Source organism: Octopus bimaculoides, chromosome 6 (genome assembly GCF_046866305.1).
Source record: "Octopus bimaculoides isolate indiv1 chromosome 6, ASM4686630v1, whole genome shotgun sequence".
Classification (NCBI taxonomy): Eukaryota; Metazoa; Mollusca; class Cephalopoda; order Octopoda; family Octopodidae; genus Octopus; species Octopus bimaculoides.
Window position 1 is genome coordinate 28758151 of NC_142933.1, and position 21089 is coordinate 28779239.

At 35.5% G+C, this 21089-nt stretch overlaps 1 protein-coding gene and 1 long non-coding RNA gene across 2 annotated transcripts in view; both read right to left on the reverse strand.

The window, feature by feature from the left end:
* Positions 1 to 889: 889 nt before the first annotated feature.
* On the reverse strand, positions 890 to 9118 carry LOC149134996 (uncharacterized). The gene is made up of 3 exons (XR_016242111.1): positions 9028 to 9118; positions 2144 to 2182; positions 890 to 972 (listed from the first exon to the last, which is right to left on the reverse strand). It is a non-coding gene; the product is annotated as an uncharacterized LOC149134996 (long non-coding RNA).
* A 2236-nt stretch (positions 9119 to 11354) lies between these two features.
* Positions 11355 to 21089, reverse strand: part of LOC128248155 (uncharacterized) — a 44931-nt gene continuing 35196 nt past the window's right edge. Inside the window, exons 15-21 of the mRNA XM_089353272.1 lie at positions 20132 to 20220; positions 18225 to 18324; positions 15470 to 15561; positions 15073 to 15163; positions 14245 to 14333; positions 12327 to 12374; positions 11355 to 11442 (exon numbers count right to left, since the gene is read on the reverse strand). Of these exons, the coding sequence (XP_089209398.1) occupies positions 12370 to 12374; positions 14245 to 14333; positions 15073 to 15163; positions 15470 to 15561; positions 18225 to 18324; positions 20132 to 20220 (466 nt within the window). The 3' untranslated portion in view covers positions 11355 to 11442; positions 12327 to 12369. The remainder of the gene's footprint in view (positions 11443 to 12326; positions 12375 to 14244; positions 14334 to 15072; positions 15164 to 15469; positions 15562 to 18224; positions 18325 to 20131; positions 20221 to 21089) is intronic.

Sequence of the window (21089 nt, forward strand, 5' to 3'; positions counted from 1 at the left end):
AGGAATTATGGTGAAGAAAATGCAGAAAAATGCAGAGAGAAAAAGATGAGTGGACAGCAAAATGATATTGGAAAGTTAGAAAAGAATAATGCAACAGAATCCATCAATATTGAATAGATTGGTGCACAGCTTCCCACGATATCACCGCGACTATACCATGTTAATATGAAGGTTATACGTGGGCAATAAACGCTTCTGAATAGAAAGTCACAATCTTTTTTATTTCGAAAGTAGTTTGTTCACAATATTTCAAAAAGAAATTAAAAAAAAAATTCTTACCACAACATTCAACGTTAAATGTTTTTTCGAAATAACCTTTGCATTCCTCATCTGGATGACCACATCTTTGATATGCGAGCAAACGTCTGAAATACGAATTATATCAATGAACATTTTTTCAGAATTGTAGAAATGATTAGCATAGTTGAAATATTCTGGATTACTTATAAAGTGAGTTTACATCGCACCAGGGTGCTTAAAATATCTGGCCGAACATCAATGCTTACGTTCTGAGTGCACACTTTAACCCTGTCTAATTTTCCTTTCTGTTTTCCGGAATTAGTTTGATAATTTCTAATGAAGATTGGTGAACGGTAGATTGAGGACATGACTCGTACTATGTTGGAAATCAGCTGTATACTAAATAATCATCCAACAAAATGTGGTCAATTTCCCTATTATTACATCAGTTATTATCATACCAGTCCGGTATTGTATCACTCAACAACCGTACCCTATTTGAAAGTTACACTCCGAGTAACTACTGTGCCAGCTTAAGAAATAATAGCACGAAACAGATGATGATATTACTTCAGATATATACATATAAATATGTAAATATTAGATTTAAAATTACTGTAAGAGAAGTAAGAAAGTATATGTACTTGCAGTGGCCAGAAATCATGGACATGTTTTTTATACTAGGACATCTTGAATCGAATGCTTCAGTGCAGTTGCTCCCCAATGAATCTCCTAGAAATTTGACATAATATTATTTTTAAGCGCTTCCAGACATCTAACACAATGCAACATAGATTAAAACAGTTAATTCTATTCTGAATTTTTGTTCCTTAAAACCCTCCACAAATACCGTAAAGCATTCCTTAATGTTCTACCGATTCTGTAGCTGGATGCCTCTTCGATGACTCTAATCATATCAACAAATTCAATTTTATTTATTTGTATAAATACGTAAACGCTCGTTTACAATATGCACACTTATCTTTAGAAAACTTCATCCTCACCCGAATAATATGCCTTTGTGCCCAGCAAGCGCATCCATACCTGTTTGCAACTAATCTAAGTATTAATAATATATATACATGCTATCACATATGTATATATACATACATATAGTCGCATATATATAAGTACACACGCACACACATACATGCACAGAGACATAAACGCATACACACACACAGACATGTCAGCATTCTCATATATACACACATTTATTTATATTTTCCATGTACACTGTAAATAGTGCTGTATAATATAAAGATATAATCGTAACAATGTAACCTCGAGTAAAATGAAACAAAAGTAAATATATCGATCAACGAAAAAAAAAAAACGGGATAAAATAAATAACAAATTATAAACAATAAATAACAAATAATAGATAAAACAATAAATAACAGATCGTAAGGCGGCGAGCTGGCAGAATCGTTAGCACGCCGGGCGAAATGCTTAGCGGTATTTCGTCTGCCGCTACGTTCTGAGTTCAATTTCCGCCGAGGTCGACTTTGCTTTTCATCCTCTCGGGGTCGATAAATTAAGTACCAGTTACGCACTGGGATAGATGTAATCGACTTCATTCCTTTCTCCGTCCTTGTTTGTCCCCTGTATGTTTAGCCCCTTGTGGGAAATAAAGAAATAAGAAACGTTAGCACGCCGGCCGAAATGCTTAGCGGTAATTCGTCTGTCTTTATGTTCTGAGTTCAAGTTCTGCCGAGGTCGACTTTGCCTTTCATCCTTTCGGGATCGATAAATTAAGTACCAGTTGTGTACTGGGGTCGATCTAATCGACTGGCCCCCCCCTCTCCGAATATTTCGGGCCTTGTGCCTAGAGTAGAAAAGAATAAATAACAAATAATTGATAAACCAAAATATAAAATAAAAATGAAAAAAGGAACCATACCTGTAAACTGATGCGGTGGAGCATGTAAAATTCCCATTACTGAAAATGAAGACATAGTTAATTTCTAATTACGAGGTATAAACGACAGGGTAATAATTTTCAATTAATTCTTACACAACAACATCCAAAAAAGTAAGTATGGATAGATATTATATAGGAAATGTATCCATATTATGTAATACGCTTGAAGTATGCTAATGCATGTCGACATTATGTAAGCAGCATAACCTTATCTCCCTTGCTTTGTTGGGAACGCTATCTTGCATTTTAAGGATCCTACACAATTCAGTACACTAAAAGGTACACCTATATCTATTATTTGAGTATAGTGATGTTTTCCATATATTGCTCCGGATGTTTATTGAATTAAAAGTTTTTATCATTCAACTCTCACACCTTCTCTGTCAGTGACGTAACACAGGCCTTAGCACGATTTGTAAAGAAAATCAGTGATTAAACAAACTTCTTCTGAAGTTACAACTGGTCGGGCCTATATAGTTAAAATTATTCATATCAATCGTTACATTAGATTTATATACAATGTTATAAGTTAAACAAGCGTTATTGAAATGAAATTGTAATACATAATTTTGGGGGCGACTGGCGATTAGTATTGTTATTTCTAAACTACAGTATACTAGAGAGTGTTGATTATAAACCCTGAATTAACGGGGTTATTCAAACTGTTTCAGCATTAACCGTACTATTATTAAAGCCACTGGGATGGATAGCTGCGTAGTCTTTATTTACATCAGAATTAGTACGACTATGTGTTCACGCGCTTACACAAACAATGGTAGGAATGTTAATCGCTCCTTCATTCCCTTCCGTTTTATAGTTGTCATGCATCGATCTTGGATTGTGTGCAGCTAAATCAAAAGACAGAGAGGCAAGTGATGACTGATACTTTAACAACTTGCTACTTTACTAATACAATGAGTTCTAGTTCAATGTATATTTAGAAAATAACTACCATCACCACTATTTGTGTTACTATGGTTACCTGAATTAATATTCTTTTCTACACTAGGCACAAGGCCTAACATTTTGGGGGAGGGGGCCCTTTCGATTAGTACTTCGATTAGTACGCAATTGGTACTTAATTTATCGACCCCGAAAGGATGAAAGGCAAAGTCGACCTCGGCGGAATTTGTACCTGAACTAATATTGTTTCAGTTGACAGTACCAGTACTACAACATCTACTATTGTTTCTTATTTCTTTATTGCCCACGAGGGGCTAAACATAGAGGGAACAAACAAGGACAGACAAAGGGATTAAGTCGATTACATTGACCCCAGTGTGTAACTGGTACTTAATTTATCGACCCTGAAAGGAGGAAAGGCAAAGTGGACCTCGGCGGAATTTGAACTCAGAACGTAACGGCAGACGAAATACCGCTAAGCATTTCGCCCGGCGTGCTAACGTTTCTGCCAGCTCGCCGCCTTTTACTATTGTTTCTATTGGTATCACAACTATCATCTATATATTAATAGGATAAGGCCAAAATGCGTTGCGCTGTTAAGTGATTAGTCGAAAGGAAATGTGAAGAGCGTGAGAGAGAGAAAGAGGGGGGGGGAGAAAGAGAAGGTAAAAAGAAGCAGAAAGAAGTGTCAACAACATGAGATACGGGGAATGTTACATTAATACGCTAAGTCCGAAATGCGTTACTCTGTCACCTGATTAGTTGAAAGGAAACTCGAAGAGAGAGCGAGAGAGAGAGAGAGAGAGTGAGAAAGCAAGAGAGAGAGAGAGAGAGAGAGAGAGAGAGCGGGGGATCGGGAGAATGAGAGATAGAAAAAGGAGAAGCAAAGAGTGAGAGAGAAAGACGGAAAGAAAGATGAAGAGAGAGAAAAAAAGGGAGAGAGAAGTGTCAATGACGGGAGGTCGGATAGCATAATATTTATTACGTAGTTAAAAAGTTAGTTGAAGGGAGTGATTATCGAAAAAGGGCTAAGAAATACAATGTATAGCAGGAGGGTGGGGATGAAAAAAGGCAAAACGAGAGAGAAGGAGAGAGAGAGAGAGAGAAGGATTGAGAAAGAAAGAAAGAGCCAGCATGAAGGAGAGAAGGAAAGCAAGAGGAGAGAGAGCCAGACAGATAGAGAGAGAGAGAAGGGGGGAAATAAAGAGAGAAAACGAAAGGGAAAGGAGTGAGAAAGGGAGACATAGATTGGGAGAGAAAAGAGAGAGAGGTGAGAGAGTAGTGGCATTATTTCTAACCGATGCATTAAGCTGTCATGTGGAAGTAAAAGGTGAAAAGAGAGAGAGAGAAACAATAACGGTTTGAAAGAGGGAATGGCATGTTTAAAAGGTTTATTGAAGCTGGAGGTAGAGAGAAGAAGAGAGGGAGAGAGCAAGGTATAAAGTGTTTCGTTGAGGGAAATTTTAAACATCATATAAGTATTATTGTGAATAACAAGACAATAATATTTTGATATTCAATTTTCTATATCTTCTATCTGTGGATCTATTGATTTATCTACCCGTATTCACAAATACATCGATGAGTCGACGGGAGAAAGAATGATATTGATAAACACATGAGAGAAAGATGGATTTTTCAACGTAAGTGAAATAACTTAGTTAACTAGATGTAGAAGTTATTAAAAAAAGAAATTCGAACTTTGTATTGACAGCAAGGAAGTAGGTATAAACAAATAAATGAACTGAAATGAAAGCAAATAATTTTGCTTGGCAAACACTTTTGACTGAGCTTCGTTACTAAAAACTATGGCGATGGTGGTCATGATAATGGTGGAGATGGCGGTGATGAGTGGAAAGTGAAAAGTGTATTTTTAACATTTAATTGAATTAATTTTTTGTTATATCACCCATCACTTAATGCATGCGCACACGTTCAATTATTTATTGTCTACTCGCTTGAAAATTAATATTTGTTTATACAATATGGATGGCAGACGATGTAAGGTAGCAAAAGAAATAATGAGACAGTATAAGCAATGACGTAAAGAGAAGCAAGGGTCGAATCGTTAGAACAAGCACGGGGACATTAAAGAGTATAGAGTGAATATTCACAACAGATAAGGGAACGTGCTCAAGATACAATATAAAATGAAATTGAAAGAAAACGTAAATAAATGTAAAGTTGGATGATAAAATCATTGACAGAATACTATGTTCGCAAAGCGGTGAGCTGGCAGAAACGTTAGCAAGGCGGCTAGCTGGCAGAAACGTTAGCACGCCGGGCGAAATGCTTAACGGTATTTCGTTTGTCTTTACATTCTGAGTTCAAATTTTCATTTCGGGATCGATAAATTAAGTATCAGTTGAGTACTGGAGTTAATCTAATCGAATGGCCTCCTTCCCCAAAATTTCGGGCCTTGTTGCTAGAGTAGAAAAGAATACTGCGTTAGCTAATGATAATCTTTATTCTTTTTATATTATTTATTTCAGGCACTAGACTGCGGCCATGTAGAGGCACCGTCTTGAATAATTTTAGTCGAACGAATGGACCCCAGTATTTATGTTTTTAAACTTCGTACTCATTCTACCGGTCATTTAATAATTCAAGAAAATTCATAGGTAAAGTTTGTAGGGATTGGTAACATTCCAACTGAAGTATGGAATCACGTTGGAGAGGCCAGAATAGTCATACATACAAACATGTACAATAAGACAATTCAACAAGCACATGTTAGACTGACTCTAAGATCGAGTGCTTCCTAAGAAAGACAATCTGCAACTATATCAAAGCATGAGTCACTGAAAGACCTCAAGCAATAAATATAACCGAACAACAGATAAGGTTCCGTAAAGTCACAAGTAATACTGAACAGATACTCAAACTGTGTACCTTCTTCGAGAAATACCTTTACATCTGAAGGTTAGATCTTTCGTGTTCTCATAGCATTAAGGAAGAGATTAGATAAGAATTTAGCGTGATGGTTTACGGGGCACTATGAAGAAAGTCTCCTACTACCATAGGAATCTGGCAGTGCTGCCGATTCTTCCTCATTTCTCAATGCCTTCCTGGAGATGATCATATTCAGATCCTTTGAGACCATGTGAGCATGGCATAAGTGGGTCATTCGTGGCCTTCTTTCATTAGTGAAGTTTACCAGAAGTCGTTACTGTTTCGGGCAGTTATACTTGAGACAGTCGAATCTCGTTGCTCCACAAAAAGTATATATATATATATATATATATATATATATATATATATATATATATATATATATGTATGTATGTATGTATGTATGTATGTATGTATGTATGTATGTATATATATATATATATATATAATTTTTCAGAGTAAACTATGTAATCGTTACCAATATAGCAGGAGATTTCGCCGCAAAAAATCTAAATTAGACTCCTTAAGGATCGTTCTCCTTGTTTATATATCCAAAGTTTTAAATTTTTACATTTAAGAAAGAGATTTGACGCTAATATCCATATTAATGTTATTTATTCCTCTGTCAACATTTCTGTATAAAGCTATATTTGACCGTCAAGTTTAAGTCAAACATATAAGTTGCCATACACGTCTTCGGTGAATAATCTTTTAGAACAATCTTTTAGAACAAACAAACAAACAATAAATAAATCAAACAAAAAATCAAAATTTAGAGATCAATACCATATTTCTAGATTTCTTCCATATTTAAGTTTAGCGTTAAGTGGCTCAACTTTTTGTTTGATTTATTTATTGTTTGTTTGTTTGTTCTAAAAGATTGTTCTAAAAGATTATTCCTGGAAGAAGTGTATGGCAACTTATATGTTTGACTTAAACTTGACGGTCAAATATAGCTTTATACAGAAATGTTGACAGGAATAAATAACATTGATATGGATATTAACGTCAAATCTCTTTCTTAAATGTAAAAATTTAAAATTTTGTATATATATATATATATATATATATATATTTCGTTTTGGGATTTGGTTTGCAAGATTTTTTATGTGATTTCAAGGCACAATAAGAAAATGACTCTCCTCAGACACAACAGTATATATATATATATATATATATATATATATATATATATATATATATATATATATATATATATATATATATAGATATATGTATATATATTATTTATGCTATTATTTGATTGAACACCCACATCCATTTCCAAGTAAGTTTATCTTTATCTTTTTGATGCGACTCTACCCTATACTGTTCTCTCCACCTATCATTTTCTCGCTCATTCTTTCTCCAATTCCTTTATTTCTCCCCTTCACCGTTTTCTATCTGTCTCACTCTTTCTCCTTTGCTCTCTTCGGTTGCTCACACGTGACCATCATTCATCTTTCTCTTCCTCACGTAATCATCTTTCTTTTCTTTCAGGGCTGTCCAAGAGGTTGAACGTATCCTATCTATCTCCCTCTTCTATCTTTTTTCTTGTCAAAAAACCATTTCGCTAAATTAACTTCGTCTGGTCTAATGACCCTCCATGTTTGTTTTCGTTCGGTTTCCTTGTATGTCTACTGTCCTGCTTTTGTTACCACCTTTGACCCTCCATAAAATCCCAAATTGTATTTTGGCTTTGGTGGGAGTAACTGCCTTCGAAGACTCATATTGTCGTTCAATACTCGAATGAGGAGTAGATAGGCAACTGACAAATAGGTTCGTTCCGTATGTTACTTTTGTTGTTTTCCATCTGTTTCACACGTTGTTTACGTATTCGACTCATTTGTTCTCGTATTTCATGTTGTTTACTATTTGTGACGTCCTGTACCCATATATATATATATATATATATATATATATATATATATATATATATATATATATATATAATATTACATATCTATTTATGTATGTATGTATATATATATATGTATATATATATATAGTTAGAATTTACAAAGAAAAAACACGAACAAAACAGAAGACAAAGACGGGTGATTAAAAAACAAATAGATGTATTAGTTTAACGCTCGGGAAGTGAGAAAGTCTTTTACGTTTCGAGTCTAAACTCTTCCACAGAAAAGAACACAGAGAGAAAATAAAAAAAAGGTTTAGTGGCTAGCAATCAATCAAGGCGAATGTCAGACAGAGGTGGTCAGACAAGAGAGCTAGGAAGAAGGGAAGATAATAAAGTAGTGGTGATCCCAAAACGAAGATGCGTGTGCGTGTGCGTGTGTATGTGAGAGCGTGTATGTGCATGTGGATAGGGGCTGGTGACCTTGACGTGCGCGTTTGTGCATGTGTAGTTGTGTGGATGATGTATGGGTGCTGGAAATTGGTCAGTGTTAGTGTGTAGGGGGTGGGGCAATGTGTTGTGGTAAGGGCAAGTGCGCCAGCGTAGGCGGGAGCAGAGCAATGAGCCGGGTTGGGCGGTTGGGTGAGAAAAGAAACTGTGGACCAGGAGGTCACGCAGGTTGTGGGCTCGTTTGAAGGGGGGGGGTAGGTCGGTTATGGAAGATGTGCGAAGTTGAGTGGTCGGACTCGAGTCGCCGAAAAGCTCGAAGAATGGTGCGTAGGGGAGATAGAGTGGTGGAGTGGTAGGTGAGTGGAAACGGGAGACGGCGGGACGGGTACGGGTACAGAGAGAAGATGCACCATCCATGGAACGTGCTCTGGCAAGGGCGGTGTAGATAGTGGTGAGGGGATATCCACGTAGGATATCCATGAGTTGAGACTGAGTCGCAAAGTCATGGTTGTCACTGCAGAGCCAGCGCAGACGGAGGAATTGGGAATAGAGGATGGAAAGCTTGGTGTATTTAGGGTAGGAGGAGGAGAAGTTGAGATATGAGTGTAAGTCTGTGTGTTTGTAGTTGATGGAGGTGGTGTGAGAGGAGTGATGAATGGATACCGAAATGTCGAGAAAGGCGACGGAAGTGTTGGAAATAGTACAGGAGAAGCGGAGGGCAGGATGAGCGTGAAGGAAAAATCAAAATATCGCTACTTACCAACAGTAAGAAAACACATAGATATAGCATATTTCATTTTAGTTATTCTTGTTGAACCTGAGATGTGATGGTGTTATACACTCGTATCTGATCTAACCTATGGCTTATATAATAAAAAAACATTACGTAACAGATGTTTACCTAATTAACACCTAATAACATTGATGTAAAACATATACATTAAGAATTTATTGTGACAATCTGTATGATTTAGATGATATATCTATATTTTTGACTGCTATAAAGCAAACAAATGAAATTACTTTATGTATTCACTTGCCTTGTGAGAGTCTAGAAGACATACAGATACATTAACATTAATTGCCTTTAATGACAAAATGTAAGTATACATGCAGACATATCTGATATGTGTTTATCTCTAAACCGCCCCACTCGAGCATTCATAATAATTTATGCTCTTATATGCATTGCACTGTCACATTCATAAATACAGACAGACACACACATGCACACGCGCACACACACACACACGCATACAGACACACACATATATATATGTATATATATATATACATTCATATATAGACATATATATATATATATATATATATATATATATATATATATATATATATATATATATATATATATATATAAATATATATATATACAAATATATATTTATAAATATATATATATAAATATCTCTGTCTCTCTCCACACACACACACACACACACACACACACACACACACACACACATATATATATATATATATATATATATATATATATATATATATATATATATATATATGTGTGTGTGTGTGTGTGTGTGTGTGTGTGTGTAATGCTATTTTTATGTAAGCCTAAAGCTTATAGCGGTCACCGTGCAGTGACTAAGGAAAATAGTCTAAAAAAGGGGCATATAAGCCCTCGACAGAAAAAAGAAAGCTTTCCTGTCCGCGTGGGATAGGAAGACTTTCTTCCCACGCGGATAGGAAAACCTTCTTCTTTCTGTCGAGAGCTTATATGCCCCTTTATTAGACTATTTTCCTTAGTCTTTGCACGGCGATCGCCATTAGCTTTAAGCATGTAAAAACTGCGCCGTATAAAAAAACCATTCGTACCGAAAGCACGCGCACACACACACACACATATTTGCCTATATATATGCATACGTATATACGTACGTATATATATATATATATATATGTGTGTGTGTGTGTGTGTGTGTGTGTGTGTGTGTGTGTACGCTCGCATATATCTTAAGAGTCGTGATTTGAGGAAACGCGCGTAACATTGCATTAAGTGTTTATAAATTCCATCTAAGGATTATTGTTATTGTCATTATTATAACATTTATCCTACAGAATGTCGGTACAACTTGATGCAACCCTGAAAAACTGGCTCACTTGTCGGCATCAGTATACCCTTTGCCGGCACAATGAAATAGGAACTTCTTTTGCATACCCAAAATGTTTCCCATAACCAAATTTAGAACATATGCATATAGACATATGTATTTATGTATGTGTGTATGTATGTGTGTGTGTGCGCGTGTGTGTGTGTGGACATGCAATATATACAAACATATTATATTGGTACTTTATCAAAGACTTTCGGTTCAACTGGCAACCCAGTATGTGACAATAATACGATACTCTAGGTCTTATGGTCATTAAACCCTAAATGATCAAATGCAAATGCTATGGAGTACAGTCCTTTGTTTGGATGTTTCAGTGTTTAGTGACATTAAGATCTAGAATATCATACAACTGTAATTCATTGGGTCGTCAACTGATATGAAAGTGTTTGATAAAGTGTAGCTATGATATATTTGTATGTATTACAAATGTCTCGTTTTAATAAACATGTGCCATTTTAACAAACAGAATATATTCCTACAAAGCGAGAATATGTTTTCCATACAAAAATATTTAGTATTCTCATTAAACATACCGCTACTGTTTAAAACATGCAGTGTTTCAATAACCACTTCAAAAGTTAGTAATAGTTGCACAACAAACACTGCCCTGCTGTCAACGAAATATAATAGAAACAACCACCACATTACTCGACCAATGACGTCTAACAGTTTAACACATATATTACTGCATCTTTGAAATATAGCAACTGTACTTGGTACAGAACAGTGTGTTATTGAATTTAACGGCAGACAAAGAGAACACATACACGCCTTCAGGACTAGCGCCAGCATAATTTAATCTGTGCATATCTGAAATCCTTCAATCTACAAACGTTGACATTGACTTCCACCGAAATACTGCAACGTCAAATAATGATGCAATATTTTGTTACTATCTCTATTTGAGAAATATGTAAAATAACAGATACACTAGGAATTATTTCAAAACCCAATTTTATTTTATATAAATTTTTAAAATGTACTTTATTCACAGCTTCAGGATTCATTGCTAATTGGAGTCTGCCCTGTAAAGAAAACCGAAAAAATATGTCTTTAGATATTTCTTTTGCAGAAAGATTTAACGAAGAAATATTAGAATTTTAAACAGGCATATTGAAGAAACATTAGCTATACATCTCATGCCATATCATTGATAATATACTGCTATTAGAGAAAACACCATGGGCCCACACTAAACACAAGTAGAAATCAGCGAGTGCCATCACAGTCGCTCCAAATGCTACAAGGTTATATAATCGCCGGGGACATCTCTTGGTGAAAACAGAATTTTAACATAATTTGACACGTTTCTCAGAGACTGGCGCTTCCACAACCAAGGCAAACTAAAGTTAGGACCACAGTGGTGTAATAACTCCATGTCTTGGATACTGTAAGGCTTGTGTACTTTGACATACCCGATCGCATCTAGCAAATGGACACTCGACTGATTGTCATAAAATCGTTTACAGGCACACTCCAGGCTCAAACATGCTCTCTCCTCCCTCTGTCTCTTCTAAAGCTGGTATAAGCTGGTATAAAGCTGGTATACGAGACTAACCTCGGAGCTGGTTAGTCTCGTACGCCTCCCATTCAGGCATCGTCGGCTCTCTTGTGTCTCAATCTCTCGTCACTCTTATATATAGCTCACAAAGCTACATCATGCTCTGACATACCTCTCCATAATCCGATCCATTTTCAATCTCCCCCCTGCTCACGTGCTTCCTACAGGAATCGAACATCGACCGTTTAAATGAGACCTTAACTGTATCACACTCACTTTTTATGAAGGGCCCGCAAATCTTATGTCACCTACACCCACCAATTAAGTTATTGCAGCGGAATTATGATGTTGTACAAGCGATATTTAATTGGCATTACAGTGATAACAGTGTTAGAAATATATATTTACCTCAGTAATAGTACATCCAGTGTTTTTGACCTTCTGATATGTATTACACTGAAAATAAAATTATTCGACAGTGAAAGTGAAAGCTAATACAAAATATAAACCTAATGTGTCTTGTATGAATATACCCACATCAAATATGTCTTCAGCAAATGAATCTGAATTCAATCAATTCGATACAATAAGAACAAGATTTGGAAGATGGTGAAGTAGGTGAAAGCCATCCTCTTAGCTCTCATGATTGGTTTAGATATAAGGAATAATTATAATAATTATATTTTTGCTTGACGCTATACAAAGTAATTCATGTTTGAAATTATTTTAATTATATTTTGTTTGATGTTTTACAAATTAATAGGGTTTAACTCTGAGAATTAAATCCAGTTTATTTCCAATTCTTTGAGAACACAGGACCGTTATATTCTGAGGATGGTTCATATTTTCGCATTCTCAATTTTCTTTTAAGTTTTTTCATGTGGCTTAATTGACTACTTTATAAAATTACGAAGGTCATTTATGTTAACTTAATAACATCGATATTATATGGGAGGGTATCTATCAACGCATAATTCGAAAATAAATAGAATGATAAAAACCCTAAGGATATAACAAGCGAGGCTACTGCTGCATGATGTGCAGTATTGTTTATTAAAATATTGATTTCAGAAATGATGGAAACAATTTCTTGGAATATAATGTCACCCTGGTTCGAAGTAGCATCTTTGATGGATAGCATGCTGCTCCCTAATTCAGAATAGAGGATGGTTATCTCTGGTAGTCAACTAACTCCAAGATTTCTTTCTTAGCTGGCAGGTAAATCTAAATGAAGAGGTGCTCCTAACAGGACCAGTGGAAATGTCATTTCCATAATAAAATTACCGGCTCGAAGAGAAAATATTCCCTGATGAATTGTAATAGCTTCGAGTTCACGAATAAGAATCTATCCGTCCGTAGAAATCTGCTGTGATTGTGCGGGAAGAATGATAAACTCACCCCACCCCCCAAAGTAACTCTATACCACAACTGTATCAACACGGATTTAGAAATTTCTACCCTATACGTCTACATGTGAGAGTATCGTGTTGATGGCGCGACAGGAATGGTTCCTGGAAGATAGACCAATTGCCATATGGAATGCAAGAGCACTGGAAAAATACAGATCAAGGAAGTACCGGCACTCTACTTTAATAGAGCATGAGATGGTATACAAGTTCGACAGGGTTCATAATCAAGAATTCTACGAAATCACTGTACTAGGATCTCAACAATTCCCGTGGATTGAGTTCCTTTGTTTCGTATGGTTATTTCCTACATCTTTCTCTGTATATATACAAAACCCAAATGTTTTCGATGGTTGTGCGCACAGCTAACCTGAGGCATATGATTTCAGAGTGGAACGTAAGTAAGAGTAGCTAGGGAGATGGAAACTTCAAGGAACCTCGTACTTGGATCAGATAATCAATAAAGAGGTACGCAGAAGCATCCACGAAAAAGTAACATCGAAGACTGTATCGCAAATCTGTAGAAAGGAAATCTGAGATGATGTGTAAATTTAAGAATATCTAGTAATCTGCCACAGGTAATTTAGGAAGCTGTGTATGGAAAAATGGGAGCTTGAAAGAGAAAATGTGGCCATGCACAAAAGTAATTGGAGGCGAAATGATATCTGGTGCATTCCTCTAACTGATGGAATAACTTAGTACTCAGCACATCGCAGCGCTTCTATGATTCTATCATGATGTGATATCTGAAAGCAAATATGTACATACTAATACTGGCAAAAGCAATATTGCATTCTCAAACATTATTGTGAATTTAATGTGAAACGTAAATTGACAAATATAATTTCTGTTTTGAAGTAACGGTCATTACGCAGCCTATCCTTTGATAAAACAAAATTAATTATTAAAAAGGATCTTACATTCACAAGAGATTAAATGCAGCATATCGAAGTGCATTGTACAATTGTGTTCCTTATCTATAGCACATTGTCTATATGCGGCCATACGTCTGAAAAACGAAGGGAAAATCTTTGGTAATATTCTGGATAATCGATGTACTTTGGTTTAAACTCACAACGTATGTAATAACTTAAAATATCTTGCAATACACACATTCTTTAGCTTCTGAAACAAATTACCACAGTATATAATTTTCATATTTCGTAAAATATTTCCAATTTAAAAGAGGAAGTATTAATATATTTTAATATCTGATTTCTGATCCAGTGGCTAATTATAATTATAAAAATTACTAGCGAATTCCGTATAGAAATTGTAACGAAGTGATGTTTTAAGATTTACTATTAAAAGTAAGCGACAAAAAGTTTACTAATCATATTTATACATAAAAATGTGATTTAGAAGTTTTTGGAAATGAAGAGACATTACTATGACTTTTCTAAAGTATGAAATAATATTTTTTAGAAACGAATGTGAATTTTTCAAAAACCATTCCCCTAATCGTACATTCGTGGAATTGTGCCTATATCGGAAATTACCTATATATTTATTGATCTGCATAAAGTTGGTTTATTGGTATGAGCCATTCCTAGATCGATACAGTTAGCACTAATCAAAGGGTATTTCCTATTGAATCTAGTACACATCAACTAAGCATTTTTAATCTTGTACCAATGTAAAAAATATTCAAAATTAATTGTCGATGGTACTGCTGCATAAATAAATATATAAACATGTATATATGTGATGTAAAAATAATACAGAAGTTGGAAAAGAAGTATACGTACTTGCAGTAATACCTGTCTGGTCTACGAGTGGGAAAATCTTTTTCCACTTTTGGACAATATATTTTGAATTTCTCAATGCAGCTGTCCATCTCTGAAAAAATATACAAATTTTTAATTTTATTTCTTTACCCCTTAAAATGCTGATACAACATAAAACATTTTGTGTTGGTCTTAATCTGTGTTATCATGTGTCATCTATTACGTCGTGTTTTGAAAGACGACAACGATACTTTTGGTGTAAATGTTTTCTTATTTTCTTTGTAGCAAATGATAAAGTACTTCATGCAGATTTACAGAACAGCATAGGGCCCGTTTTCATACTTTAACTCATTTGAAGATTGTTCGTAGCCACTCTATGTCTTTGCAAATAGTTCATTATTAATAAAATAGAACTTACTAGGGCAATAAGTTTCAAATTTTTTTTCAAATGATAGCAAACAATGTTTGTCTTCGTAATTTTCAGCACACGTTTTGTATACCGCCAGGCGCCTGGGTGACGAAAAGAAATCGATAACAATTATTTCCAAATTTTAAAAAAAGAAACAAACAAAAACAATCATTATTCTTAAATTTGGCAATATTTCGAATTTCTGGTTGAAAACATATATATGTACCACTTCAAAATATCTAGCCAGTTAATCATGTTTTACATTATGAGGACAAATTACTGCTGTGTATAACGATCCTTTCATACTTCTGGAATTTACAAAAGTATTCGTTGTCATAGAAAGGAGTTATTTTTAACAGTTTGTTGTTTAGTCCCACAATTGTATACTTGTCTGTATGGTACAAATCTGCGTTATATTTGGTAATCTGCTAAACTTGTGTTCAAATCTGAATGTAGTTGATATGCGTCCTTCTGGGGTAGATATATTTAGTAACAGTCCGGTGAAATACTCTGGTTAACTATATCATTCGAACCAATTATTTCTAATCTCTTATCAAAAAATATCATTACTTACCTGTAGGTAATGATACAACGATGTTTTATTTTAGTGTTTTATTACCTTCTCCTTAGTGCAGGCGGGTGGAGGCACAATGGCCCAGTGGTTAGGGCAGCGGACTCGCTGTCATAAGATCGCGGTTTCGATTCCCAGACCGGGCGTTGTGAGTGTTTATTGAGCGAAAACACCTAAAGCTCCACGAGACTCCGGCTGGGGATGGTGGCGAACCCTGCTGTACTCTTTCACCACAACTTTCTCTCACTCTTACTTCCTGCTTCTGTTGTGCCTGTAATTCAAAGGGTCAGCTTTGTCACATTGTGTCACGCTGAATATCCCCAAGAACTACGTTAAGGGCACACGTGTATGTGGAGTGCTCAGCTACTTGCACGTTAATTTCACATGCAGGCTGTTCTGTTGATCGGATCAACTGAACCCTCAACGTCGTAAGCGACGGAGTGCCAACAACAACATGATTACCATCTAGCATTAACCTTCAAGTCTTCCTCAATTATTTCCCTTTAGGCCGTAATTATTATGAATGGAGGATTTGTTAACTTTGGCTTGAATCAGATAAGGATAAACTATTTATTACTGTTACTAAATTTTCTATAGCTACCTTTACATTCCATGACTACCATTCGGATCGATCAGGTACAGGATTGATCAGTTACCGGATTATTTTTCAGTTTTTTTTACTTAATTTTTAAGACTGGTCGGATTCGTTTTTAGTATTCTTGTTTATGACAGCAGTCGAGTTTATTTCAAATATTCTCATTTTAAAAAGCATCTCCGGTTAATCGTTGAGAGGACGTTGGTGTTGCCTTGGCGGATGTTTGCTCTCTCTGACTGCTCTTGTTATATTACTGCTTTCAGTTATTGGAATTCGGCCACTTTTAGGCATTACGTTGGAGTGTTTTAAGTCTTCATATCATCGCATTACTTCATCTAAATATGATTGGTATTGAGTTAATGTTTTATTTGAAGAAATGCTGAGTTACGATCATGTATGTAAATGACTCCAGCGGTAGTCAAGCAGTGACAGACGAGCATATACACTTACACACATACATCCACACACTCACACACATACACACACATGGAAACTAATGCTCCTCTATAACGTTTTCCCGTAAAGCTTCCGCTTAACACATTTAATCATAAGACTTTAGTCGCCTGGTGCAATTGCCAAAGTGGAAGCGCAGTGAAACCTTATTCGAAACCATGTAGTTGTTAAACGGTCTTCTTAACCACAGGGCTATTGATTTACATAGATAAAAAAAAATTTACATATAAATTGTAGTAATGATAGAATGAGTAGTTATAAATATACAGGATGCGATGGGTAAATTGTCGCCATTATATATTTTTAATTTCGCGCATGAGCAAAATGTTTGTTTTTGATTTTCTTGACTATACATTATGGTCGGTTGGTCACCGTTTGTGAGAAAAATAGCACCATGTCACTATTCACTCTGTCACAACTTTGGAAACAACATGCTGTACTGCTTGGAATTCGCGCTTGAAGCTCTAATATGAACATTTCAGAGAGTCAGGGTGTCAATCTGACAACATGTTCCGAGTGAAAAAAGTCAAATATCCAGTCAATATCATGGTGCTTGTCGTGAACACTAGTGATGGCGACGTAATGTCACCATTCATTTTCCCACACGGACCCATACTCAACACGGAGGCCTACATCAAGTGCCTGGAGGAAGTTGTGCTGCCATGGGTGAAGAGGGTGGCTATTAGAAGACCCTTTGTCTGGCAACCGGACTCTGTACCATGTCACAGAAGCAGGAGAACAGTCATGGCTGTCAGACAGTTTTCCGCGACCATATCACCCCTAACACCTGGCCACGTACCTCCCCAGACTGCAACCTCGTTTATTATGTGTGGGGTACAGTTGAGCGAGGGACCAACGAAACTCCTTGGTAACACCAGGGATGAACTGAAGGCAATGATTATGGCAGCGTTCACCAACTTAAACGAGGAGACCGTCCTGAAGAGTTGCAGGAGATTCCGAAGTCGTCTGAAGGCCGTGGTTGTAGCCAATGGCGAGTTTATTGAATTGATTTATTCTTTAGTATTTCAAGGTTTTTTTTATGTAATTTTGGTAAATATATCTGTTGAAATGAGTTGTCAGTGTTATTTTCGTTTTTGCGTAATTTAGACGACAGTTTATTCATCGCGCCCTGTATATGTACTTACAAGCAGAGGTTTGTATCCGGATTCTTGTGTGGGTAGTCTCTTATGGCTTCATAGCAAGTTGATAAGTACATTGGTTCGCAATCACCTACTTCTACATGTCCTGCAAATTAGACATTTTGGATTTTTCAATTCATAAATATTCTTATAACGACGAAAAATTACATAGTACTATAAATTCAAACAATTCTAATCTGCGTTTCCCTTATCTTTTGTCATCTACAAAATGTGGGTTGAAGATGGAATGGATGCTATAAAAATTCTTTGATATTGTGCAAAGAAAACCGCTTGGTTGGAGGTGTAATTTTAATGGTCGATTAAAAATAATATTTGTATTCATTAGATTATAATATATTTTTTGGATTTTGGTGTGTTTGAAAATATGTATCTGATTTTCGGTTCCCTGTGAGTATTTATATTTTCAACAATTTTCTTATACCGTGTTTATACTTTTCAATTTCTCTATATAGTTCACGCTGTTATGCACAAATACAACGAAAAGATTAAAGTATGGATGAATAGTGCATGTTATAGGCCTCCTGGTTTTGTTTTCTTTGTAAGCGATTGAATTCTTGTTTGAAAATGTGCTTGGTAAGGTATATTTGAATAAGGGTTTCTATAAGGCCATCAATCAAGATTTTTCAGGAAATTGTTAGGTATAAATCATTAAACAATGAGTATCAAAATAATTCAATGTTCTTGAAGATTAACTACTAAACCACACTTAATCTGTTATTTTGAGGATACTGTGATACAGCGTTTCCTCCCTGGCATTGTTCATGAAACATACGTACATAAAATTTCACCACATATATGTAGTAAGAAAGAAAAACTACTTTCCAGGGATGTCAGGCTTTCCGGTAATAATCTTAGATCGCATGTACTCAAGAAAAATCATTAGGATAGCTCTGCTCCAGTTGCTCGATTCTTAACCGGATCGTTTTGTAGCAACATTATCATCATGATTACTATGATACATCATCACAAATATGACACAATAAAGCCGCTAAACGCTTCTCATACGCACTATGATCTGCAACCATACCTATAACATTACTAGGTGCATTGTTGTTAGCCAAGATTCTGTGTTCTTATATCCATCGAGCCATGTTAATATTGTCTCGAGAGGGGTTTCAGAAAGATTTATGATTGACATCAGTTTCCCCAACGCTGGTGACACTGTGAATTTGTTTGGCTCAATTTAACAATTCATTTCATTCCCTGATAGTTCCTAAATGTCATCAAGAAACGTGGACACACTGGACATGGGAGGTTTTTACTCCAATGACGAGAGTTTCCATATATACAATATCCTCAAAGGTGCCTTGTTGTTAAACTGTGCGATATGATTCAACATCTATCTCGTGTTGAATTAGTTCATGGTTTCTGATTAATGCTGAATTTATTTCTCGTAGAAATATCTGATCACAGATTATGGTTGCTATAGCGTAATATCTCAAGCAATTCACAAAATCTCTACGCATCAACTTTTTTGCATGTTTGATTTTTCTGTTGGTACGCCCATGCTGACATAATCGAAGATCGTAGTACTTAGGAAGCATTACGATCAGTAACAGAATCTACACCATTTACCACTCTGTTTGCTTTGCTATGCAGTAGTTTGTGATAAGAATGTCTATTATGAGTATTCCTCCGTTATTCAGAAGTTTAGTAGTGACAGTACCAACTCTTACTGATTTCTTGTCTGGTCTACAAAATATGAGGAAACCGCCTCTACGACTGCATCAGGAACTGATGAAGATATATGCTTCCATTGGTAAAGTTGATATTTCAAAATTTAAATTTTATTGAAAACAAAATCAAAGCTAGCGAGATATGAAATTTAATCCTGGTTTTGAATTAACATAGTAGAATCACCAGTAAGGCAAAATGAATAAATATAATCTTACTGGTACATTTTTCGAGATAGAGGTCGTCGAAGTGCTTTTTACACTTATGTTTCTCCTCATCAGCGCATACCATGTATACTCGGAGGCGTCTGGAATATACAAACAGGAGAAAAATAATTTCTCAAGAAGAATGCTGACGATGTTTAAAATATTTTCGATTATTAATGTACTGATTTTAAACGTTACTAGTATTGACAAATTATGTACCAGTTTTAAATACCCAGTTATAGATACATCGTTTATTTTCTTAGATAAAATTGCCACTGTGTCTAACTTTTATATAGAATATTTACTAATTAAGACAGGGATTCTTAACATACATCTCTCTGGAAATAAAATGAAATTTAAAACAAAAATATTTGGCCTACTTCGTTTAAAAAATTCTGACAAGATTGTTTTAAATTTAAGAATTAACAATAAGTCAAAACGATATCTTTACTTTGTTTTACATATCATTGTTGTGACTAAAAATCATGAATTATCCAACCGCTACAATGGATTGAATAATATTTATTTATTCATGACGACTTCGATACCATGTAGGTAATTCAATTCTAAACATTGGGTGTTTGATATGAGAACCTCTGAATCTTTCGTTTCATAATTTCAATTAACTTAATATTTAAATATTATTTTCTCAAGGACTGCGTTGATCTCGATTGAACTACAGGTTCAATGGCAATGCATAAAATCTATACGACTGTGCCCTGATCGCTTGCCTCAAATTTTGGTAAATGATAGAGATTTGAACAAAATTACTGGTAACACTGCATAAGACATTTCAATAGAAAGAATACCCTAACAGCTAGGGTGCATGATCTAGTGCTTAGGATGTTGCTCTCTCAATGACGAGATCGAGGTTTCAATGCCTGAATCGGGTGATGGGATGTGTTCTTCAAAATAATACTTCATATTCTGTTGCATGGCGATCAGTTCGATGCCTTACATGGAGCAGATA